A 27509-nucleotide genomic window follows, 5' to 3' on the forward strand; every position below is an offset into this window, starting at 1 on the left:
AATGGTCATGCCAGATCAGTTACATTTCCAACGCGTTTTTTCAAAGTCTGTAAAGATGAGATTCTAGGGCGTAATATTTCTCATTCATTTAAGATTCGGCACAGTCCTTGCATGATCGCTGGGTGACTTCTGCATAGGATAACAAACAGACTTTTTCTAAATAAAATGAATATGATTGTTTTGGAAAACTGGATTATACCAAAATCCACTCAGCGTAATGAAAGAGGTAGGCCTCCCAAAGAAGACAGTAGTAATACACTATACTTGCGTAAACCTATCCTGGCGCTCGACAACAAACCGAATCTGGTGCATCGGGTTCCGATCAGGATAATCTGGTGGCCAAGACATCGACATGAGCTGACTAGCATGCTCCTCCGGTCAGGTCATACATTTATGGAGCTGAAGACGTAATCAGGTGCGTTTCCCATGGCAGCCCATGTGAATTTTCCCATACAATAACACTGGCGTGCTTCTGTAGGACTGCGAGTGTCTCGAACAGCTGTACGTCTGGATGACAGCGTTTCCGGATACCATCTCTGACCTGCAGTGACACGAAATCTGCTTTATCCCACCAGGCGACACGTTTCCATTGATCCACGGTCTAGTCTCTTAAGATACAATGACCGCTGCAGTCATAACTGACGATGTCGTGTCGACACTGGAAGACATAAGGATCGTCTGCTTTGGAGCACCACTTTCAAGAATGTCCTCTGAACGGTGTGCTCCGAAACACTTGTGCTGCACCGGCATTGTACTGCGCCGTCTGATCTGCCGGAGACCGCCGTCGTTCCTCGCTCAGACAATGGCCGAGCGTTGGACCTCCACAGTCTGAGATGAGGTGTGGACGTCTGGTAGTTTGCCGGCTACTCCTGGTTTCCTCATCTCTCAAGCACTTTCCATAAACACTCACGGCATTAGCATGAGAAATGTTGATCAACTTCTTAATTTCTGAGATATTCGTTCCCTGAGAGTGGGCTACCTTTTGTCAGAGTCGCTTTTGTCAGTGTAGTTCCCCACCTGCAGTCCATTCGAGGCTACAGTTAGTCACCATTCGTCTCTGCTCCACTAAATACTGTCTCTCGGTGATACTTTGTGGACCGTCTGTTTAGTATTAAGTTATCTGAGCATGGCTTAAAACGCCGAAAAATGATTCACAACGAACTATAGAATAAGTATTACCGTAGAACATCACTACTCTGTACTAAAAATTTTAATATGTCTTTATTACTCCAAATACCGACGAAGTATTTCGTAAATGTTATGTACTACCGTTAATGCGACACGTGCCCACAACACCAAAAGGCGGTGTTCTGACAATGGGCATAATTTTCTCGCTTATCATTGTGCAAGTATACGGGTAACGTAATCAGGTCCAGTCAGTAAACATCATATCGGGCGGTTGTAATTGAAGTGCAGCTACGCACACAGGTTCAGTGGGGGTTGTTGTTATCGCATGTTATCGAAACTTTGTAGATATGCTAATGCGTTAACATGAAACCGATTTGCGCTGGAAAAAAATAGTTCCATTTGTGGTCACAAGGTGCAAATCCGGTGCTGTACACTGTTTCTTTGAGGGTGTGATGTTCACGCTGTCATTTGATAAACTATAACGCGAGGGAACAGTATGGCAATTAAGAAGAGAGACAGTGCGCTGTTCGTAAAACTGTTTTATGTGAACGGCAGGCGTAACAGCACTGCATTTGGGAATGTATCGCCGAATGAAATATCTGAAGAAAGGACCGATGTCATTTAATTTTTTAAGAAGATGATAATGAATTTCGGGACCACTGGTGAGTTTCATGTGGCACCTGGAAGACGAAGGCGTCCTGTCCCTGTGGGAGTTAGTGACAAAGTTGCTCTCGTCACTGTAACCGACCATGCAGCATGTGCTCCGGGTAGTGCTAGTCCTAGCGCGGTGTTGCGAGAACTGTCCATCCCATAGTCAAACAATGGCTCTGAGCACTATGGGACATAACATCTATGGTCATCAGTCCCCTAGAACTTAGAACTACTTAAACCTAACTAACCTAAGGACAGCACACAACACCCAGTCATCACGAGGCAGAGAAAATCCCTGACCCCGACGGGAATCGAACCGGGGAACCTGGGCGTGGGAAGCTAGAACGCTACCGCACGATCACGAGCTGCGGACTCCTATAGTCAACAGTGAGGAATGTTTTGCAGTCTTTTTTACACTGGTACGTACAAAACCAGAAAGTGCAGCTACTGAAACTGTAAGATGCGCAGCAACGTTCTGAATTAGGTCTTGGCTTTCTGGCACGGGTCGAAGTTGATGACATGTGGTCAGCCAATATTTTATGGAGTGACGAGGCATATTTTATGCTACAGGATGCAGCGAATACACGGAACTAGCGAATTTGGGGTACTGTTAAACCGCGTGCTGTGCACGAAGAGCCCTTGCACACAACGTATGTGACTGTGTGGCATGGTTTCACAAGCACATTTATTCTCGATTCGTTCTTTTTGAGGAGAATACACCCAGAGAGCCTAACAGGTGCACCGTGATATCTGCACGTTATGGAGACTTTCTTGTGCTGCATGTGATTCCCGATTTGGAAGAGCGCAATCTTCGTTTTCACGCAATATCTGGCAACGCCTAATGTCGCTCACCCAGTGAATTATCTGCTTAATGTCACCTTCCACGAACGGGGTATCTCCAGAATTCTTCCAGATGCGTGACCTGCAAGATCACCTGGTCTGAATCCATGTGACTTTTTGCACTGGGCCGATCGCTGTGGTCGAGCGGTTCTAGGCGCTTCAGTCCGGAACCGCGCTGCTCCTACGGTCGCAGGTTCGAATCATGCCTCGGTCATGGATGCGTGTGATGTCCTTAGGTTGGTTACGTTTAAGTAGTTCTAAGTCTAGGGGACTGATGACCTCAGGTGTTAAGTCCCAATAGTGCTTAGACCCATTTTTGCTCTGAGAATATCTACAGGAACGTGATCGCCAGCGACACGTTCTGTCTTTACCTGATCTGAAGGCCAGTATACAGGAACATGTTGATTAGATTCCACTGGAACTGCTGCGAGCATCTGTTGATCACGTCTTTTTACGGTGTAAATCTCCGTGGTGAACAAATGGCGTGTATATGTGTAGTTGATTATTGCCTCCGAAACGGAATTCTCACGGGTACAAATGATTAAGATGATCCTGTCTTTGACAACCTGTACATAGAAATTTCCATAAAATGAAGCATCGTGTTGTGGTTTTACTTCAGTTTAGCACATCGACCCACTGACTCCTATCGGGATGCTACTACAATGAATTAGAACTTGGACACCGTGAATTATTTATTCTCAAAATGCTTTAGAGTGCACCAAATTGTATATACACAATATCGGATTCCATCCTACACGTTATTTTCAGATTGGCAGAACATGCATTTGACTATTTGTAGACCGCGGCCGCCGTTATTAGACGAGGGACACGAAGTTGGCTGATACTGGTTCTCAGTGAGAAACAGAAGATCTACACCCTGACAGGCACTTTCAGAAAACGCTCACTGTACAAGAAAATGGAATTCAACACTTTCCTTGTAAGTGTTTCCTTATCCACCAAACCGGACTACACATGTCATCTACTGAAGCACGGACAGTAGTTGCACTGCACCGATGATCTGCTCGCTGGGGCGTCGCCCGCTGGGCAAGTGAAGTGCGTCGGCTACTTGCAATTCTCTGCCTACACAGTGGACTCAGTGTCCCATCTGCAAACTCCTGCGGCTGAAATATCCTCAGCGCAAGAGAGAATACGCGTCAAGATTTCTGTTTTCTCGCCAACCAGGAAGAGAAACTCGAATCAAGTATTCTCCCGTATTAGAGCGCTTGAGTGTGAACCAGACTGCTCAGAGCGCTAAACAATCTTCACTCGAGTAAACAGAGTAACAGCTCTTTCACGGAGAAACGACTGCACACACTCCTTGTGTCAAAAGCAACGCTCCTCAAAATCTACCCGACAGATTTTCCGCTCTGGCTCTCGCCACCGAAGTCTAGCTCGATTCCCAGAGCGATCTGTCTTCGATCACTCTTGGCAGGGATGTGTGCTGCATCAGGAGGGAGGGACGTCTTCGAGATCGGTCCTTACAGGGAAGTCCTTGCTGACGTCACACTCCAGCTCCTTGCTGGACTCGCGGCGTCTGCGTTTGCGTTCAGGCGAGGAATCACGGAGACCGTTACAAAAACATTTTGTACCAGCACATGGGTCATGAATCTGCCGGCCAGTCACCTGAAGCTCAATCTCCTGTCATAAGATTTTGCGGCAGGTTCCATTTCCCTTTGTACATCTTGACTCTCCGCCAATCGAAAACGCGTCTCTGCTTTTCCATGGGAAACATGCCCCGGCACTTCCTGTGAGAAGATACCTCGAAGGCCACCACACTACCATCGCTTGTGACTCCGCGCATTGCTTCGCAATAAAAGGATGTCCTTTCGCCTTCCCCTGCCCCTGACATTCATCCTCCAGATTTGGAATTCTGAAATTTTTCCTGTCCTATCAGAGAGCAACCTGCTGCCTGCTCTGTCCATGGTACAGGGGACCTGCAGCCTCTAGCATCATAAACCACCGTCGCCACACTGTGCTCCCTCTCTCGGGGCAGTAAATGTCCGCCCCTACAGAACATGTTATGACTCTTCCCTGCCCCTCTTTAGCTGATAGTGGCTTCTGACGAAAGCGTCGCCTGCTTCACCTTTTCTGTCAGTGCTCAACCCTAATTAATTCACAGACATGTAGTACTATAGAAGTTGTTAATACGGCATGCTAGCTAGTATCAGCCAATAAAATGATTAATAATGCGATTGAGCGTTCTAAAGAGTGATCTATCATAAATATAAATTAGCAAGAATATTAAATATGTGGTAGCAAAATCTTGCTGCCTTTACAACAGATGCACCATCTTGTCGCTTTCTCTGGTGGCCGTATTGAACAGACTGTGTAAGGGATCGCTAATAATAAAGCCAGCATTATTTTGTCGCTTTTTTGACCTTTTGTGCCCATATCCCATTCCCAATCCATTACATATGGAAACATTTCTATATTCCTTTCTTGCATCCACAGCACTAGATTTGCACTAGATCGCCAAAATTGGAAATCCGTTCTGCATTAAGACATCAGGATATCTACCAAGTTTTGCTGTCGCACGAGAAATAAAGTCAACGCTGAATCAGTGTGAGCAGCAGCACTTTAATTATAATCGCCCTGTACTTGTCACGACACACACATGATGTGTCAGTCATCAGTTGTGTAACTCTGCTTCTGGCTTGTGCAGTGCTATTTGCTGTTTATGCGCATTTAGAAGGCACGATAGAGGCCATATTGGACAAAATGGAAACGTGCTTTGTTAATGGGCTGTTGTAGGTTAATAAGCAAATACCTTCTGGGACTGCCTGTTGTGTTTATTCCTCGTAAGTGAACGGTTTTGGAAATTTTGAGTAAAGACGAAGAGGTAGTGAACAAAGATCGTGACGATGTCCTCCAGAGATAGGAAGAATACCTAAAAGAGCTATATGACACAAATAGCAAACCAGAAACTCTGAAACTTGAATCACACAACAGTGTAAGTGATGACGAGAAAGGACCAACCACCATAATGGAAGAAGTAAACTCTGCCATAGCTGCAATGAAAATTGGCAAAGCGGTAGGTACAGATATGATACTGGGAGAAATATTAAAATGCTTGAACCAAGATGGGATAAGAGAAATATTGAGATTATGTAATAAAATATATGACAGTGGTGAATGGCCTGAGGACTTTCTGCCAAGAGTAATGATTCCATTACCGAAAAAAACAAGTAACCAAGAAATGCAGCGAGCACAAGACAATAAGCCTCATTTCACATGCAGCCAAAGTGATGTTAAGAATAATTAATAAAAGACTTGAAAAAGTGATGGAGGAGAACCTTGGCGAAGAGCAGTTCGACTTTAGACGGAATACGGGCACCAGAGATGCAATACGGCTCCTTCGAATATTGGGAGAAAGGTTTATTGAAAAAGGAAGAGACTTATATATGTGCTTCATCGATCTAGAAAAGGCATTTGACAATGTGGTTTGGGACAAGCTGGCGACTATAATGAGGGAAAAGAGAGTGGACTGGAAAACCAGAAGACTTGTAAACTCATTATATCTCAATCAAAAAGTTTCAATTAAAGTGAGAGGAGAAAGTACAAACTGGTTCGGACTAGGAAAAGGAGTAAGACAAATGGTTCAAGTGGCTCTGAGCACTATGGGAGGTCATCAGTCCCCTAGGACTTAGAACTACTTAAACCTAACTAACCTAAGCACATCACACACATCCATGCCCGAGGCAGGATTCGAACCTGCGACCGTAGCGGTCGCGCGGTTCCAGACTGAAGCGCCTAGAACCGCTCGGCCACCAGCGGCCGGCGAGTAAGACGAGGATGCTGTCTATCACGTACTCTTTTCAACCTCTACTTGGAAAACATGATTGACCAATGCTCATTAGATGACAAAGGTGCAGAAATTGGAGAAAGAAGAGTAGGGTGTTTGAGGTTTGCTGATGACATGGTCCTTCTAGCCACAGGGGAAAAAGAATTACAGGATTTGGTGGACACCATTGAAACTAATGGAAAAAAAATATGGAATGATAATTAACACAAATAAAACAAAAGTATTGGCACTAGGAGAAAATAAGCAAACAAAAATTATGCTGAATGGAGAACTACTAGAACAGGTGCAAAATTTTAAGTATCTTGGAAGCAGGACAGACATTGACTGCAAGTGCACCACAGAAAACAAAACAAGGATAGCAATGGCAAAAGAGGCGTTTTATAAGAAAAGGAGAATTTTCTGCAGCGGCCTGGACAGAGAATTCAGAGAGTGTTCTTCTATATGGCGCTGAAACATGGCCTATGAGGAAGAAAGACAGAGAAAGGATGGAGGCTTTTGAAATCTGGACGTGGCGGAGGATGGAAAGAATAAGTTGGATGGACAGAGTAAAAAATGAAGAGTTACTGAGAAGAGTGGGAGAGAGGAGACAGTTACTAGATGTAATAAAGAGAAGAAAAAGAAATTGGATTGGGCATATATTAAGAAAGAATGGCGGACTGATAAAAACAGTTTTAGAAGGTTATGTAGAAGTGAAAAGGAAGTGAGGAAGGAAGAGATTCCAGATACTGGATGACGTGATGGACGGTACAACATACAGCAACCTTAAGAAGGAAGCAATGGATCGCAGAAAATGGAGAGGCAAATGACCTGCTAATATAGTAGGTAACTGATGCTGATGAAGTGAACGGTACCTGCGGCAGGGGCTGCGGCTGCTCGATGTGAAGTCCGCCGACCTCTACGACGTTGGGCAGCAGCGGCACTGCGCCGCCGATGGTCCAGTGGGTGTTGAGCAGCACGAGGCTCGTGGCCGACAGCGACTGCCACAGCGGCGGCAGCTGCGTGCCCAGGTGGCGGCTGTGTAGCGCCTCTGTGTCCGCGTAGAGGGCGCGGTGGCGCACCTGCCGGCAGCAGAAGCGCGCCGCGGCTCACACCGGCGTCGCTCCAGTGGAGTACACGTACCGAGCGCGTCTCGCGCGACCCATTGAGCAGAAAGCTGAGGATATCTACATTACAGGTGACACCAGCTTCAAACCAATAGTATCAAAACATGTGGAATAATCGGATCTACTGCCGGATGTGTGTGTCGCTCTGGCACAATATTTCGGCTACGTAACTCGTTGCCTTCTTTAGGTGCTACCTGAGACTGCCGTACTGGGATTTTTTTTTCTTTTTTAGCACTTTTGATTCCTTCTCCTGAGGGGAGAAGGCGGGCTGTTCTAGGGCTTGTCTGTTTGCCCTTTATCAGCCATAGGTCACAATTTTTATTTTATTTATTTCTATTATCTTTATATATTTGATTACATGCTATTATTTTATGTTGGGTATATTTAATTTTACGTTACTTTTTGGTGTATATAGTGTGAAAGAATATTGATTCAGTTAATTATGCAAAAACCGAACTTATTTAACAATATAACTAACTTAACAAGACTAATTGTTTACTTAATTGAATCTAGGATGCGATTAGTGTATTGACTTTATAAGGTATGTGGGGATGATATGACATTATAACTGGAAGTGACACATTAACCTAATGGGGGATTCTTATAGTGTTTTCATTTATTTTTCCCTATGTAATAATTCTACGAAATGTAAAATGTTGTGGGACAGTGTTGTTGTTCTGGTTGATATATTCTAGCTTAGACTAATCTTAATACTAGTGTTTACAAGTTCTCCTTTCCTGCTTTGCAGTACTTGAAGCTGGTTGCTACAATGTTTTTTTTTTGTTTTTTTTTTGCCTTATATCTAGGCTCACATATTCTCCTTTCCCTTTAGTGGTACTTGGAGCTGGTTTTTACAATAGCTCTTATCTTATCTATGATATCCTTGATGCTATTGTGCTTTGTGTTATGGGGTGTGTGGTGTGTTGAATGTGGGGGCTGTCGTGGTGCGCTAGGTCATTTGTTGCTGTGTTATTGTCTTTCGTCTAGGTGGGGTGGGATGGTTTCTCCTCCTGTCAGTTGTGTCATTGTGGGTAATAAGTCGGGGAACTCAGTTGATGTATTTTCTGCTACTGTATGCGCCGGGTAAATGTATTTCTTTTCGGGCGTCTTGCTGTGCGTGGCTTGGTCGTCAGTATGTCTTCCATATCGGGTCTTTTGTGTAGGATGTGTGAGCCGTATCTTGCCCTAAGTTTTGCCAGTCTTGTTTGTAGTGGGGTTATTTCTGTCGTCTCGTATACTTCGTCGCTAGGGGTGCGGTATGGTAGTTTTGCTATGCTGCGTAGTAGTCGGCGTTCTCTCGAGTACAGTCTGTTTGCTACTGTCTTTGGTATTCAGCCCAGTGGTGCAGCGGCGTATTCGTATATTGGTCGTATGTATGTCTTGTATGTGTGTATGGCTGTCCTGGTGGAGCAGCCATACAGTCGCCCTTGCAGTTGTCGGATTAACTGTTGTTTTCTCGTTTTGTTGAGCAGGTATTGCAGGTGGGCTTAGTAGTTGAGGTGCTTGTCTAGGTAGACACCGCCGTATTGCTGCTGCTGCTGCTGCTGCTGCCTGACAGGGACAGATGAGCCCCTGTTGGTCGGTAGAGTCTAAGCCGGAAGGCTATTCCACCAAACTGACAGAGCGTCTGATATGGCCTGACTTCGTGTTTGATGTCCTGTCAGCCTGCTGGGACGGTGTTCTGAATGTGCTGGCAACTCAGTGGTCGCGAAGCAGGTGGGGCCATCTGGTTGCGTTAAGACGCTGCATCCGGTGGCTCAGTGCTCGAAGGAGCGAATTTTCGGACTGCGCGTTCTTCTCGTAAAAGAGCCGTGCAGCCTGACGAAACCTGTCTCGAACATTGGGGATGTTGGAGATTCGGTTAAGATCGTCCGACGGGAAGTCCCGAGGGAGGTGCAATGCCAGACGTAGTAGAATCTTGTTCTGAAGGCGCTGTAGTCGGTCGATGTGGGTCGCTGCAGCATTGCCCCAAACCACAGCGGCGTAGTCGATATGCGGGCGTATGAGCGTAAGATAGAGCGCAACACCCAGTTCTGGCAGGAGCGCAGGTGTCGGATTTAGAAAGGGGTAGAGTCATTCTGCCCCTGATCTTTTTGATGATGTCGTCGATATGGTATCTCCATGTGAGCCCTCTATCCAGCGTCACACCCAGGTACTTAGCGGCATTTCCCCAAGGTACGGCGGTTCCCCTGATGGTGATCTGTGGTAGGTCAGCTGGGGTATGCTTCTTGGTGATGAAGAGGGCTTGCCTCTTAGCCCCATTGAAGCTGAGGCGCCACCTCCTGGCCCACTGACTAAGTGTGTCAGCTGCTGCCTGCATGCGTCGTTGGAGCAGAGCGGCATTCAAGCTGCGCGTGTACGTCGCCTTATCATCCTCGTAGAGGGCGAGGTGGACCCTGTCCATTCGCGGCATGTCTGCAGTGTACAGGATGTACAGTATGGGGCCGAGGACGGAGCCTTGAGGAGCTCCAGCCCTGACCTGGCGGCGCGTCGACAGGTCCTCCATGCGTACATGAAAGCTTCTGTCGGCGAGCTAAGATTTTAAGAGACGGACATGCGGCAGGGGCACACCGAGGTCCAGGAGCTTGAAGAGAAGCCCCTCATGCCATACAGAATCGAACGCCTGTGAAACATCCAGGAAGATGGCTCCGAAATATTCCCGCCATTCGATGGCATCAAGGGCCTCTTCAACGAGTCGAAGCAGTTGGTGCGTTGTTGCGTGTCCAGGGCGAAAACCACATAGTTCGTTCGGGAGGAGACGTTCTTCCCTGATGTGACGCAGGAGGCGGCAGAGATACGGCCTTTCAAAAACTTTGCTGACTGCTGGTAGCAAACTGATGAGCCTGTAGCTGCTCAGGAGACGAGGGCCTTCCCAGGGTTTCGGATGGGGACGACCTCGGCGTGTTTCCACTCCTGAGGATAGCAGCCAGTGCAGAGGATGCTGTTGAAAAGGCGAGCCAGGTGTTCAGCGGCTGTCAGTGGCAGCCGTCGCAGCATTTCATTCGTAAGCTGGTCAGGGCCTCCTGCCTTGCGTTTGTTGAGTCGTCGAAGTTGATCGGCGACCATCAGCATCCACCCGTAGGGGCAGCGAGGAAAACCGGGAGACGTTGAGCCACCAGGCGAACGTGATCCAGATCCATGAGGTCCATGATGGTCTGGAAATTTTGTTCAAAAACGTCAGCAATGGCGTTGGCTTTGTCCACTGGGCTGCTGACGATGTTTCGACCAACTTGTAACGGCGAAATCTTCTGACGCCGGCGGAGGAAGAGCTGTGTGGCTTTCCAGGCAGTACCATCGTCGACCCGAAGAGTGGCCAGGCGGTTGGACCATTCCTGATGGCAGTGGTTTGCAACGGCAACTTTTACGTCCCTCTCATCCCGTTGAGAGCCCTCTTAGTCGCTGCGTTGCGCGTCAGCTGCCATTCACGAAAGAGACGGTTTTTGGCAGTTATCGCCTCCATGAGATGCGGTGGTAGTTGCCGGGAGCGGTGAGGTGGGCCAGATCGCGGCCGCGGTGTGGCCCGAAGCACCGCTTATAGAGTACAGTCGTGGGGGAATCGGGCACAGCCATCAACCCCAACATCGTCTGTGTCAGGTGCGTCACGGAGACCCTCTTCCAACAGTTCCCGATACCGGGTCCAGTTGGTGTTCCTGGTTGGGATGCCTCCCCGCGTCACTGGCTGGTCATCGACGTCGACGTCAAATATAACTGGGACGTGGACCGAAGGTAAGGCAGTGCGGGTGCTGGCAGATATAACATAGGGCACCCCCTTGGCCACCGCAATGTCGAGCACGTCCGGAGGCCCACCATTGTTGGGAAAGTGGGTGGGTTCGTGAGGTCCGAGGGTGACGGCGTTCCACCGCTGGGCCGCTCAGAGAAGTTTGCGTCCGTGGTTGTTGGTGACACGGGAATGTCATTCGGTGTGCTTAGCGTTAAAGTCATCACCTGCAAAGATCTTTCCAGGTAATGCCAGCAAAGCTTCAACCGCCGTATTGGAGGATCTTGTACAGTATTTATGCCCAGTGAGCGCTGGGTGCTCTCTTTGCCGTCCGCGCCCGCCTGGCGCTGCATGTAATGTGTTGGCCCTTCCCCGGTGCTCCCTCGGACATCCGCGCCCGAAGTGGTCGCCATCTGTGGCAGCTCTCTGATGCTCGTCCTGTGTCGGGCGTTCCGTTCGTGATCTGCGCCCGCCTGGTGCTGCTCCTGAGGTTTTGGCCACTCCCTGGTGCTCCCACGGACGTCCGCGCCCCGTTCGCCCACCATCTGTTGTGGCAGCTGTCTCGGCTGGACCCGCGTTTGGCGTTCCACAGATGGCGACCAAGTCGGGCGTGGATGTCGAGGGAGTACCGGGGAAGAGACAACACATTACATGCAGCGCCAGGCCGGCGCGGACGGCAAAGAGAGCACCCAGCGCCCACTGGGCATAAATACTGGACAAGATCCTCCAATACGGCAGTCTCTGGTAGCATCTGAAGAAGGTAACGAGTTACGTGGCCGAAATATTATGCCCGAGCGACACAAACATCGGGCAGTATACCCGATTATTCCACATGTCAAGATCTCGCCAGGAAATCCTGGAGAGTATCAAAACAGTCAAAACCGATACATCCAAGAAGCAGGAAAATAAATCGAGGAAAAAACTGAAGAAGCTATTAAAGTTGATGAGGAACCAACAAAAGTTTAAGGTTTGTGACAGGACTGGAAGTCTGTCAGAACGAGCAAAGGACGTGAAAGATTGAATGAACGGAATATACAACGTCTCAATAAAAAGTTTGTAAGATGTGGCTCGACAAGAGATTATAGTGTGAACTAATGTATAGTGGAATCTAGTGTAATTTAACTAGGTGATAGTGTGGGAATTAGATTATAAAATGAGATGTAACAACGATAGACGAGCGTTGCTATTTCCAGAGCAAAATAACTGGCGATGACCGAAGTAAAGAGGATATAAATGGCAGACTGCCAATAGTAATGCAAATTATCTGAGAATTTGTAATGTCTAATACGAATTTAAGTGGCAGGCAGACATTCATAAAGGACTTTGCGCGGAGTATAGCCTAACACGGAGGGGAAACGTGAATGTTACAGACTAAATGTGTAGTCGAAATAAATTAGGTCTGGCTGTGGAAATTAGATAAGCAGATGAGATGCACCAACTAATACATAAGTTTTACTATTTGGGCAGCAAATTATCTGTTAATAAACGACGTAAATCATGCATAAATTGCTGGCTGTCAATAGCAATTGCACATTAACGAATTATCCCGAAAAGAGAAATTTTGTAACGTAACGATATAACACAAATTTCACTGTTACAAGGTATTTTTTGAAATTATTTATTTGGAGTGCAGCCTTTTGTAGTAATGAAAAGTGCTTTTTAAAGAGTACAAACAAGAAGAGAATAGCAGGTTCAATAAAGATGTGCTGCAGAAGACTGCTAGGCATAACGTTGGTCTATTGTAGAACTAATAAAGACATAGGGAATCTAATGGAAAACAACGGAAATGGATGGAAGAATTTCACTCTAAAAAGGAGGGATATGTTGAAAGCGGCCATTTCCGCGATGGAGTAGTTAGTTTGATAATCAGTGGAAGTGTAGAGAATGAAAATGCCGGAGAGATATACCAAAGCTTGACTGTTGTAAGTTAGCTCGACGGATACAGGTGAAACTATACATAAAAAGAAGACCTCTGACAGTTGGACTAGCCACAGCTATTTCGTGAGCTATGCGACTTTGTGTGACAAGTAGACTAGCCACATCTATTTCGCGAGCTACGCGACTTTGCGTAAATCTCTATGGCAAAGTCTCAGTTCTTCCACTGCTCTGTTGACGATTGTTGCATTCGGTCACGTAACCTCGATACAGCCAGTAGCCCTTTGTACTTCGCAATTGCAGTCTGACAACAGCGTTGGAAGGCGTCAGAGTTCGCCTTCCGTCGTATGAAGTCGTAGCTGTCTGTCCGCTGAGGACAGTTACAACAGTTAACCTAATATCATAGTCAAGTCTTTTCTTCAGCACAGCACACAGGACTTGAGAGTACAGATATGTCGAAAACAAGGAGGAATGTATTTCTACTCCACAGTGGAAAGGTGATTACAATGCTCTCTAACCTAGTTGCGTAAGCCAGTATGACTAAAATTCGTTACAGTATCTTGAGATGTGTGCTAAATCCATTGGAATGCAGTGAACACATATAGAAAACATGCAGCGACGCCGAGGTACAGTAAATCAGTAAACGGTACGTTATTGTCAATGCAACAAGTTTACTCATAGATTCCATTTATCCTTTGCGAATTGGATAGTCATGACCAAAAATCAATGAAATGAGGTACAGTAAATCAGTAAACGGTACGTTATTGTCAATGCAACAAGTTTACTCCTAGATTCCATTTTTCCTTTGCGAGTGGGATAGTCATGACCAAAAATCAATTTACATGAACATGAAGCGTCCTTGGCGGAGAGCAGCATTGTTTCTTAAGAAACAAGTGATCGATTACTTAGATTTTTAATATCGTATCGCTTGAACAGGTTGAAAGATATCGTAAAGACATTTCCACCATAGACAGGTAGCACGAAGGATAGTAGGTTGGCAGATTATTGTTGGAATCCGTTTCAAGACGAGAATGACAATACGAGATAAAATATTAGCTATTTTACTTTACAATGACGTAGTTTTGTAAACTGTTTTGTCAAATTTCGTTCAGAATTAATCTTACAATGAGAATACTACAGGAATGCTGTCATATATCATCTGGTGACATTCCGTGAAATGACGGAACTAACTACAGATTATTTACAGTAAGTCGATCTTGATATATGTTTCGTGTGACAGAGTTTGTCAGGAGACATTGCGTGGTTAGAGTTCTTGGCACATAGAGTACATTCGCCAATGTCCAACTTGTTAACGGCCCTACAGCTTCGAAGATTTCAATGTGTTAACGTTTATACTTGTTTCCATGTGTGGGCTTTGGACTTACCTCCAGCAACAGCGCACATTACTGCAGTAGCATATGACATGGAAAGAGAAAGCTCTATTCCAAATAGTGAAGATAAAGTGAGGTGGGCAAAGCGTATAAGCCGCGGACAGGAACTCTGTCGGAGGGGCAGCAAATCCTCGACCGGCCCCCAAGATTTAAAATTCTCTCGGCCACTCTAAATTATTCCAAACGTAAGCCAGAATGGCTCACCTTGTTGCCACTACTTTGTCTAATCAGAGACTGATCTTCATGACACGTCGCGAACAGTTTTGTCAGCACAGGTACTTGCCCAGTAAGAGGAGGCTGAAGGCCTACAGTACCTGTCCACCACACTTGATACCTGTATCCATAGACATAAACACTTTACCTTCTATCAAAGCCATCTGCCAGTTTTGTTGATCATTCACCATATAGAGACGATGGGCTATTGAAGGAAATAAACGTATAGTTCTACCAAATAGGAAGGAATAACTTTTAATACAATTGGAATAGCTAACGAATAGCTCTGATCATACTTTACAGAAAAAGCAGTGATAACGCAAGCCTCAAACAGCAGTCAAGCACCTATCACAACCAAAATACGGCAACACAAGTTTTCATAAGGAAAGCATACACTGACCAGCCAGAACATTTCGACAACATACTTATCACCTAGTATCTACATTTTTGGCACGGATGACAGTGGCATGGAAGCAATGAGGTCTTCGCAGGTCGCTGGAGGGAGTTGCACACATAAGATACCTAATTCCCGTAAATTCCAGGGGGAGGGGGGTGGGGGATTGGGGACGATGAACTATGACACCACATTCAATCATACCCCTAAATGTGCTCGATCGGATCCAAAACTGGAAAGTTTGGGGCCAGCATATAAATTGGAGCTCGTCACTGTGTTCCTCGGACTATTCCATCACACTCCTGGCCTTTTAACATGGGACATTATCTTGCTGAAAAACGCCACTGCCGTGGCGAAACGTGATCTCCACGAAGCGGTGCACGTGGTGTGTAGGTTACCCCTTAGCCCTTATGGTGAAATGCACGAGCTCCATTGTACCAATAGATACCCACGTGAATGTCCCTCAGAGTATAATGGAACTGCCGCCAGCTTTTACAGGTATCAAGGAACTGTTCACCTGGAAGACGACGGATTCGCACTCTCCCATCCGCAAGATGAAGAAGGTGCCGGGGTTCGTGAGACCATGCAACGCTCTGCCAATGCGCCAACGTCCAGTGCCGATGGTCACGTGTCCATTTCAGTCGTAGACAATGCCACGATGATAACATTGGGACATGCACGGGTCGTCGGTTGCGGAGGCCCATCGTTAGGGGTGTTCGGTGTACTGTGTGTTTTTAGCCACACTTGTACTCTGCCAAACATTAAGGTCCGATATAAGTTCCGCCACAGTTCATCGCCTCTCCTGTCGTACCAGTCCGACATCGATAATGATGGGTGGCTGCCCAATCCCACGACGTCTGGACAGGTTTCACCTTGTTTTCGGCACGTGTTGAAAACACTCACCACGGCATTTCTCGAATATCCGAAAAGTCTTGCAGTTTCCTAAATGCTCTTGCCGAGCCTTTGGGCCATCGCAATCTGTCCTCAGTCAAACAAAGACAGATCACGCGCCATCTCCATTCTACACGCGGGCAGCACGCCCACTGATACTACATGCACTGTGCGGGTGTCTGACTAGCAGACATTCCCCACCAGGTGACGCTGCTATTGCCTGGCCGGATTTATGTCGATAATAGGTCGAGAGGCATAATGTTCCCGCTGTTTAGTGTGTTAGGATAATCACTGTTCCTGATCTTCATCAATTATTTCTAGCCGCGCGGGATTAGCCGAGCGGTCTGAGGCGCTGCAGTCATGGACTGTGCGGCTGATCCCAGCAGAGCTTCGCGTCCTCCCTCGGGCATGGGTGTGTGTGTTTGTCCTTAGGATAATTTAGGTTAAGTAGTGTGTAAGTTTAGGGACTGATGACCTTAGCAGTTAAGTCCCATAAGATTTCACACACATTTGAACACTTGAACAAATATTTCTAAATAGTTGCGACACAAGGGAAAAATTCCCTTTCTTAACGACCATAATAGGACAGTCACTGTAAAGGAAAATGGGGACCTATTTGCAGACAAAGAAAATAAAACCCTAAAGGAAGTTTACAATTCGTCATTATGCTACAAAGTTACGTTTAGCATTTACGAAACAAAGTATCTTTAATTTCAGTTTGATGAGTGAAAATGACATTGATAAACTATATCAAGCCACTGTATATTATGTAAAGAACACAAAATTTATACTAATGAATGCTGATTTGTTTAGTGGGCTCATGAAACTGTGTAAAGATATTTGCAAGAACTGTCATCACATTTAAGTCCCCTTAGAGTTTTGCCATTACTGTGTAACGTCCAATGTCTTCAAGTTAAATGCTGTATGTCCAGAACTCATTTCTTACCAGTAGACTTCCTTTCTGTGCAACAAATGCACAAAACAAAAAGAAAACCACAGTTTTCAAACTAAAGAACAACCCCATCGGCAATTAACGAAAATCAGTAAATCGCTGTGAAGATGCGTTAATATATTTTCATTATACCAAATTAGAATATCAGTCAGTTACGCACATACAAAGCAACATAAATGGCTCTGTCACTGACGATGGATCTAGACATTCATTTCAGAGCAAGAATAAATATAAGACTCGAAACAGCACTTTCTACTTAGGAAGAACTAGTACAATATACTGCCTAATGGTATTTAAGAGATTATTAAAGAAAACCTCTTACGAAGTGCATTCCTTAAAGTGAAATATTACTCACATAACACAGATAAAGCTTTGATTAAAAGAATGTGACACAAATCAATAAAAGTGAAACACCTTTATTTTCTTGCTGGTTTCAAGTCTGCCTATTATGCAAACTACTATTCTTTATTACAATTCGAACATGTTTTGGTTCCTTCGTGCCATCTTCAGTAAATTCTGCTACTTTACCTACAAATGTAATTTTGTTGTGCAAAAAATACTTCGCGACTGTATTTTGCGAATACATACAGTTAATTTAGAAACATCCGTCCTAATTTGTATTCTCAACTGTTGTGAAATAACACACACAATAACAATACATGTTTTTGCACAGATTTACTCGCAAGCTACAACTTTTTCCTTTATAAAACGCAGCTTTTATGTTGCTTCTGCGTGTCCAGTCCCAACTGATGTTTAGTTGTTCTCGGTGCAGTTTGGTGCAACATTTGAAGTTCCTTTACACACATGCAGAGGAAGAGAAACGTTAAACAAGTTTAAAATCAGTTCCCAAATTGGTATGAGAACAAATGTACGAAAATTAAGGTAACAACAACAACAACAGAGAGAAACGATTTTAGGTCTAACTTCGTTAGAATAATTATTACTAAAACACTTTACATTTTACAGAACTGAATAAAAGCACCCACTGACGATGACACAAAGGTGCTGAAAAATGTTTGGCCATGTTTTCATAACAGAGGGACTCGAGGTACTGCAACACAGTTACTGATAGAGCTTCGAAACCAAACGGTGAATATTTTAACTTCATTTCACAACACATTTTTGCACTAGAACGTTCTTTTTTCTGCAAAAGCTAACACCAAATCTCCTCATTGGATATCAATAACATCTTATTGGCTTTCCCAGATAACTTCATATCAGTATCTTGCTAACTGCGCAATAGTGCATGATCAGTTTTTCAGGCAAGAAAATGGGAAACTGTGATACACGAAACAGAAGCATAAGCATAATCGCCAAGGTAGTTATGTCAGTTGACAGTGTGGGTGCTAAAATTCAGTCTGTGGAGTTATCGGTATACTGTACAGAAATGAATGAACGGTGTACTATTGGCTTCTTACATATGAAATAACTTCCTTGCAAGAATGTATAAACAAAACTAGAGCGATGGACCGAACGAGATTGCCGTGTTGTTAATCGACTGACCTTGAATTCGACGGTTTCCTTAAGTTGGATCAGGCAGATGCCGAAATATTTCCAACCATAAGGGCACAGCTGACTACACGTCTCAGCATTCTCAAACTTTTAAAGATGTAACTATCTGTACGTTGGAATTACGTTTTTTTCGTAAACTTTATTTTTTAAAATTTAAGTTCTTGCCGTGAATTGTTTACCTGTTATCTGGAAGCTCTAAATATGTCGTACATATTCAGTAATTATGGTGACGTACAACGACTTCTATTTGTATATAGGATAAATTATGTTAAGAACAACAATTTATAATATTAACGTAAAAGTAAAACAGAAAATTGGAAATGAAAATCAATTAAAAAACATAAAATATCAGGAATTAACTCAAGTTCCAGCCTATATCACTATATATGTTACTGGAAGCCCCAGAACAACTGGAGGTTTGTCGACTAGCTACAAGTACACCTAGGTCTAGAACTAATGTGGCGACGCTATTCTACATTGCCCACACTGATATGTACGTGCCTCCGCAATCCTCTAATTTATGCATACTGTGCTGGTGGCCATACCATTCTTTCTTTCCTCCCTTTTTTAAAAATATTCCTTATTTATTTATGTATATCTGTACTTTAAAGATTCTCTTATTTAAATTTCTATGTGCCTATCATTATCTACAATGGAGGAAACGGTTCTTGTAATCTGTTTACGCGTCCATTTGATCTTATAGAGTGATAGTTAAGCAGTTGCCTTTTTTATATTCTATGTGCAATCATATTAACTGTGGTCCACAAGTTTTGGTCACTTACAATTGCTTGCATATCTCAATCAAACTGACTGCAGTCTATCCCTACCTGAAGAAGGGAGTATCTGAGAAAGGTATGATCAGCGGAACCTCCCTCTCCACATTCAGAAATTGGTGTGTTATCATATCCCACTCGATGCAGATTTTTGGGATATGGAGCGTGACCAGTAAATAGGTGCACCATACCTCGATTACAGGCCTCTTCCTGATGCTTGGGAATATATTGTAAACCTGCCCTGCAGTGCTTCTAGTGTCCCAGTCAGACTGCCATTCATCGAACTTCCAGGCTCGTAAATGTCTTTCATCAGTAATACGAGTTTATATGATCTCGTACACAAGATCATATTGCCCAGCCCTAACCAATACAGCACTGTTCTGTAACGTACCACGATTTCCACCTTCTCAAACTATTATAGAATGACATTTAGAACGAATTTTCATTCAGCAGCAGAGTGTGCGCTGATCGGAACTTTCTGGCAGATTGAAACTGTGTGCCGGGCAGGAACTCATACCTGGGAACCACAGTTCTGGTCCGACAAAAAAATGGTTCAAATGTCTCTGAGCACTATGGGACTTAACATCTATGGTCATCAGTCCCCTAGAACTTATAACTACTTAAACCTAACTAACCTAAGGACATCACACAACACCCAGTCATCATGAGGCAGAGAAAATCCCTGACCCCGCCGAGAATCGAACCCGGGAACCCGGGCGCGGGAAGCGAGAACGCTACCGCACGGCCACGAGGTGCGGACTCCAGTGCGACACATCCTTTTAATCTGCCAGAATGTTTCAATACCATGACATGTCCATTTCATGTGCATTTCTTGCTTTTATGTTTCGTTTTCTTCAAAGACAAAGAGAAAATGTGAGGCGGTAGCCTAGCGTCATGAATTTTTGATTTTCAAATGTTAAAAGAACAGAAGATGCTTTTCCTGTTCCTCAGTAAGAGGAAGGACTCGCCCTCTCTTAATTAAAGAAGGAAGACGCATGTTATTTTAGAGTGTAATCGGTTGTAGCCATTTTGGTTGTGAGAATAAGTAAAAAGTCTGCGTTTTTGATGTGCATCGAAGGAAGAATATAGTATAATTTTGCCAGTGAATAGTTTTGTGTGTCATTATTCCAAGTAGTATTGCAATATATAGAAAACCAAGAAGGACCCCAGTGTACTTCGGAGTTATCACGAGGATCCGATTACAACGATATAATGGACGAGGTCAAGATTTTGTATGTGGATATGGCGATCGTAAGTAGTATTATTAATTGGTAAGCATAAATCTACAAGAAGAGAAATACTATTTCGTTTATGTGGAACTAATATGAAAAGATTTTTTAGCCACTTACAGGCAGAGGCTCAGCTTATTGTGCTTGTCCGACACGCCGGAAAATTTCATAAGAGACAGTAATCAAAATTCCAGTTTCATATCAGATCTTTACTATTTACTTATCTGCCATTAATTAATTTAATTATTTACATATATCTAAATTATGTTTTTTATTATATTATATAACATTGTAAAAGTGAACCACATATGAACAAAATTACTCCTACTAGTACTAATTGTACTCCTACTACTACTACTACTGCTACTACTGATAGACGAGAGGGAGGTCATTATAGGTGAAGCAAACTGATTAGTATCAGGCATTGATCAGATATAATCCCTATCCTTTATGATTTAAACTGATTATTTATATTAAACGATTTAGGGAAATTGCAGATAACCGTAGTCCGGTAGCAACATGTACCATTGGACTGCACCGGGAAAGCACTAGTTACAACCAGTCTCTACTTACAAATTTAACAAAGAGATGATAGACGGTGTTGAGAAAGCGCTCATAGAAACCCATGTTGGCGGTCTCGTATGGGAGGAAGTAAGTGCCGACGTAGGCGGGGTTGTGAGGGTTGGCGACCCTGTCGCTGCACCAAGGCGTCATCATGTTGGTCGAAACGGCAACCAGCGGCACTCCACCGAGCAGATGTGCGAAAGGGTCGAAGCAGTCGATCGTTAAAGTGTGCACGATCACCAAGTCGAACTGCTTCTCGCCGCTCCTGTGCAACATCAGCTTCGTCAATCAGTTGCCCCTGAACAGTGGCTGCACTGCAGTTATATTACTCTCATACAAGCATTAACAGACAACTAAAGGTTAAGTCAAAAATACAGAACCAGTTTCAAATCGCTACACCTCCTGAAAAGTAAACTGAATCAGAATCAGTTACACAACCTATGAAAGTGTATCTCTAAACCAGTGTTTGCTCAACAGAAGGTGTGTTTGCTTCAGCTGCACTCCTGCCCAGGACGAAAAAAAGAAAGATAAGGTTGTGTCGGGACATAGCTAGAACAGTACAATCGCTGTGTTAGCCAGATAAATAGAAAGTTCACAAACTCGTCATATGCCTACTAATTTGCTCGTTACACAGGTAATATGCAATACGTTTACCACTTACACACTTTCCAAACAATTAGATTAGTCTTGCATTTCTGAAATAAACAGTGCCAGTCGCTATTGTGAACCAAAGCATGCGGAAACACACATGGACGCGGTATCGATGTCATAAACACGGTAGAGAAGGAACGTTACGACAGCGGTAACGTGGGCTCGAACCAAAGAACAGAGCACAGTCAGCATCGTCCCGCACACATAAAGAATTTATGACGTTACACACAATTAGAATTACAATATGGAGCTCCTTGTCCACAAAATCAGGTGAGGGTTGTGTTCGGGCACCAGCATAACGTACGCTGATGAGCTACAACATTAGGACAACCTGCTTGATAACGTGTTTGTGAGTCTGATTCTGCGTATCAGTTATCTGAAAATTTCTTGGTAGGTTCGTGGAGGTATGGGGCGTTAGATATCTATGCACAGGTCACGAAAGTCGCTCAAATAACGGGCCGTTGATTTGTACGCGGCTGTGGCGCCCAATAGCGACCCAACTAGGTTCCAAAGTATTCACACCGTGCGAATTTGGTCGCCGAGACATCGACTTGAATTCAGCATAATGCTCCTCAAACCACTGTAGCAGAGTTCTGGCTCCGAGACACGGACAGTTATGCTACGGAATGATGAAGCGCCGTCGGGGAAGACATCAAGCGTGACAGGCTGCATCCTCGGGTACTACCACGGGTCCCACGCAAGCGCAGGAGAATGTCTCCCATAGCATAATACTGCTGCCACCAACCAACGTCCGTTACGCGCTCCACCTTTCGAGCTGTCATTCACCTCGATGAATGCGTTCTGGAGACGACTAGCTACCTCGTATATGAAAAATGTGGTTGACCCGAAGACCCGACACGTTTTGTTTGACCGACGATCGAATCCCGATGGTCCCGTACCCACTGCAGTTGTAACTGACGATGTCGTTGCGTCAACATGTGAACATCTAGGGGTGGCCTAATGCGGAGCTCTATGTCCAACAATGTACGAGAAACACTGCGCTCCGAAACACTTGTGTGAGCACCAGCATTGTGCTCTTTCGGCAGAGATGCTACGTATCACCATCTCCTACTTTACAAAGCAGCCATGCCTCCGAACCCCACGTTCTGTGAACAGTTTTGGACTTCTAACCACTTGGAACCTAGTTCTAGTTTAACTGTCCTCCTTCCGTACATACGTACGACAGTAGCACACGGACATCCGACCAGCTTCGCCGTTTTGTAGATACTCGTTCACAGGCTGTGAGTAATAATAATCTGTCAAAGTACCTTACCTCAGAGGAATTCGCCATTTGCATCTCATACCTTCGCTAAGGTGACCCCCGCCCCTGTCTTTTCCGCTTACATTCTTTCGTTACAGTGTCACGTGCCGGCAACCCTACCAGTTGGCATTCAGCGTCGCTGTTGGGCAATGGTCATAATGCTTTGGCTGATCATTGTGACAATCACTGACGGGATACGAACAGTCAATCCAATTCATGTTTGTTGCTCATACAAAAAACAGAAGCTGCACAAGTCCCATCTGAGACTAACTTATAGTTTACTAGAAAACTGAAGGGATAGACTCTGCACATGTAGTGTTTAACTGTACGTCCTTCACCAAAGTATCGTACGGGAGTCTTCTTTGGTCTTTTATGAAGCGAATGTGGGGGTTCAATTTACCAGATTGCGACGCAAAATAGTTGTTTCGTATAAAATCTGATAAGTTTCATATCGATGATTTGATAAATGGATGGTTGCCCTAAATGTTGCCTAATGTGAGTCTTGAGAAAATAGCGGGACTCGTTTATTATAACCTGGATGCATTTTGTTTTTTTAGAGTCTACAGTCGTTTCAGATGAGTATCTCTTTCCAACTGTGCAAAGCAGACAAAATGGCTGGAAGTATGATGGCACATCAAATTGTCAGTTTCACATTGCCTGATAGTACATCACTCTTGAAGAGTGGGTACAACTGACACAACAGGCCACAACCTTTGTGCTGATTATGGGCGACGTCACAGTCTAGTGAGTCACACCAACTGACGTCCGTACTACCAATTCTCAGCTTGTGGTTGGTGAACTTGAGCCTGGAAGTGAACACAGTTGCTTTGCTCTAGTAATGGCTGATTTACTCCTTCCAGATAGTGCATCATTGTCTGATTTAAACAGCGTATCCGATCGCTGGGATGGGTGCACCTTTCTGCAGTCTACAACTGGTCATCGTTATGTGACGTGTTTGCCGCGATCTTCGAACGTGCGACTGGTGCAAGCAGAGTTACTTGTGTGCTACAGAGGTACTTTCGCCAGCACACTCTGAATTGGTTTCCACATCGCTGAAGTGGCGGTAGATTAGATCCATTTGCCCTTTAACCAGCTCATAGGAGCGGTGATGCTTGAAAGTGAAACAAAGCAAAATGGGGGGGGGGGGAGGGGAGGAGAGGAGGCACCAGGAGGGGCACGCTTCCCTGCCAGTGGGTCAGGGGTAATTGGTGGCAGTGACGGTAGCTAGGACGGTGCCTTAGGGATTCGTTCACCTCACAGATGAAGGACTTCCATAGCTGACATCCAGAGACAGGCTCTGGTGGGCAGAGCGTGGATCTCTGGTAGGCGGCGTTCTGGACATGAGCCAGCTGGGAATATAGCCATCAGTGGTAGGTGAGGATTGGCACGCCACTTTGGGGGCAAAGATCTAAAAGTGTACTTTCCACAGATTGTGTATGGGGTGGATCAATACATAGCAGCGAGGTGTCTCAGGGCTTCTGCAGAGGTTGCTGTTGTCATCATCTTCCTAGACACAGATGTGTTAGCCAGGTGTCGGTCGTGTAAGTTGTCACGATAGAACGTTTGACGTACTACCAGTTCATAGGGTCCAAAGGGAACACCATTTCGGCGATCACACATGTGCCTGCGTCATTGAATGTGGCTGGCTTCTCGCCGCCACATAAAATAGGGGCGTTGCTGGAGAGCATCAGCGACGACCTCGATTTGTGGAAGACTTGCATGTGACACTCATTCGACAAATATTTCGCACACAGAAGATCGCTGCCGAGAGCACCACAAGCACACTCGACTATTGTATCCAAAGAAGTCGGTGGTAGCGGAATACAGTTTATGCGAACCTTACATGATGAAATAAACATGCGCCAAGATTTTATCACAAAAGTTGAAATACTGGAACAGCGTCGTTAGAGAGGGCATCAAAACACCCACGGGAGACAAACTTTTTAACTGGAACTGTAGCTCTATCCTCAGCGGGGCCTGGGTATCAGCGCTGATACTAAATAAGGAGAGGACACGCAGAAATTGCCATGGTGGGCAAAGTGTCTACATCCACCGTGCCTGAACTGCTATGCCCCACTGGGCGTCTCTGGCCCAGTCGTCGAAATAGTCACCTCTTCAGGCGCCGACGAGTGCCCTCAGGCAAGGACGCCGTTTGGAGCTGCCTCGAGGCAAGGGACTATGCAATGGACAGCCAGACCACTACCTAATAGCTGCTATGTCCACCTTTGCACGGATAACAGCAGCAACACGTCATGGAATGGACGCAATGTGGGATTGGTAGGTCTCTGGAGCGTATTGGCACCAGATCTCCACACAAAAGTCACGTAATACCCTTAAATACCGTGGAGGATGCCGATCAGCTCTGACGGCAGCTGCAGTAAAATCCCAGATGTCTCCAATTGGGTTCAGAATTGGCGAGTTGTGAGGCTAGCACAACAAACTGGAACTCGCCAGTGTGTTCCTCGAAACACTCCATCACTTTCTTGCCCTTGTGACATGGCGCATTATCTTGCCGAAGAATTCCTTGGCCGTCATGGTGCCTTGCTCGAGCTCCAGTGGACCCATGGATGCCCTCGTGAATGTTCCACAGAGCATAATCAGCCGACTCCAGCTTGTCAACGTCAATACAGGTGTCAAGGGACTGTTCCCCTGGAAGACGACGCATTTGCGCCCAGGCGTAGGCATAAGGTGCAACGCTCAACCGCTACGCCAACGTCCGTTTCCTATGGTCACGAGCCCATTTCAGTCGTATTTGCCGACGTCGTTGTGTTCACATTGGCACATGCAAGGGTCGTCGACTGCGGAGACCCATCGTTAGGAGTATTCGGTGCACTGTGTATTCAGACACACTTGAAGTCTACCCAGCATTAAAGTCCGATGTTAGTTCCGCCACAGCTCGCCGCCTGTCCTGTTTTACCAGTCTGCTCAACCTTCGACGTCCGACATACACAATGAAGGATGGCCGTCCAACACGAAGACGTCTGGACATGGATTCGCCTTGGTTTCGGCACGTGCTCAAGACACCCACCGCAGCTCTCCTCGAACATTCGGCAAGTCGTGCAGTTTCCGAAATGTTCGTATCGAGCCTCTGGGCCATTACAGTCTGCCCACGGTCCAACTCAGATAGATCGCGCTCCTTTCCCAATTTACACACGGACAGCACGCTTACTGATACTACATGGAACGTGCTTATGTCTGACTAGGAGTCATTCGTCGCCAGGTGACGCTGCTATGGCCTGGACTGGTTTATATCGATAGTAAGTCGGTGGACATAATGGTCTACCTGGTGTACGTCGGTCGTGAGAGCCCAGGAGGTCGGTTCGTGGTTTGAAATGCTGTGCACGCTGGACACTGTGAAATGGCAGAACAACCGAGGAAAGTTCGATCAACTAACACGGTGGAATCCCATCTGTCATGATGTTACTACGATATGTCGGTGAAATCGTCAGTATGACTTGATTGTTGGGAGCCGTTTATAGGTTCGACAACTTGTCACAGCCAAGGCGGAATCTGCAGAAAGTTGGAATATTTTGCCAACTGTGCCAGAAAGGCTACGTAATGACAAAAATACTAAGGAAATGGATTTTGTATCTCAAACATCGTCAGGAAATACAGTTCTCAAGTAAACAATTTATGACTTTACAGTTATACATAATTTTACTGTGGTGTCACGGAGCCGGTTCAGATTGAATTACTTAACAGTTGCACAAACCTGTAGCACATATCGTGGCATCGTAGAATCCGTTTGCTTTATTTTTTATTTTAAGTGTCGCGATGATCATTCCGCATTGTGCATAGTATGATTTTCTTGTATGAAAGTCAACCATGACTGTACAATGGAAATTTAAGACAACCCAGTCCTTATGGTTAACTACCATTGTTCGGTACTAAACAGCCAGAGCATCCGTGAGCGTTACGTGATGTCATACTGCATGTAAGGTAGTGTTTCGAATTTTCCTGAGATGTTCAATAGCTTGGAAGAAGACGACAGACTTATTGGAAACTTAATCTTCAATGATGAGTTGACTCCTCACATAAGAGTCAATCAGAATAGCCACAAGTGTTGATTTTTGTAAATGACAGTCCCCAAAGATCTTTGGAGATCATGTGTACATCTGCATCCACACTATATGATCAAAAGAATCCGGACGCATCTTAGTGGAAACTAATATGACGTGTGTCCACTCTTCACCTTTATGACGAGTTGAACTGTTCTAGCGGACAATTCCCTTGAGGTATGTAAATGCCTGTAAAGGAATGGCACACGCGGGTCGAAAGAGAGAAAATGGTCGTTTACGACGCTGTGATCTGGAGTCGACGTTGTAACTCACCCCAAAGATTTTCCGTCGGGTTCAGGTCGGGGCTTTAGGCCGGCCTGTCCGTTCCAGGAATGTTACCAAATGGTTCAAATGGCTCTGAGCACCATGGGACTTAACATCTGAGGTCATCCGTCCCCTAGAACTTAGAACAACTTAAATCTAACCAACCTAAGGACATCGCACACATCCATGCCCGAGGCAGGTTTCGAACCTGCGACCGTACTGCTCACGCGGTTCCAGAC

General features: G+C 45.3%; 1 protein-coding gene across 1 annotated transcript in view; it reads right to left on the bottom strand.

The window, feature by feature from the left end:
• Positions 1-27509, bottom strand: part of LOC126484382 (UDP-glucosyltransferase 2-like) — a 114319-nt gene that overhangs the window by 34480 nt on the left and 52330 nt on the right. Inside the window, exons 3-4 of the mRNA XM_050107870.1 lie at positions 21046-21301; positions 7273-7479 (exon numbers count right to left, since the gene is read on the bottom strand). Coding sequence (XP_049963827.1) covers positions 7273-7479; positions 21046-21301 — 463 coding nt within the window. The remainder of the gene's footprint in view (positions 1-7272; positions 7480-21045; positions 21302-27509) is intronic.

Source organism: Schistocerca serialis, chromosome 6 (genome assembly GCF_023864345.2).
Source record: "Schistocerca serialis cubense isolate TAMUIC-IGC-003099 chromosome 6, iqSchSeri2.2, whole genome shotgun sequence".
Lineage (NCBI taxonomy): Eukaryota > Metazoa > Arthropoda > Insecta > Orthoptera > Acrididae > Schistocerca > Schistocerca serialis.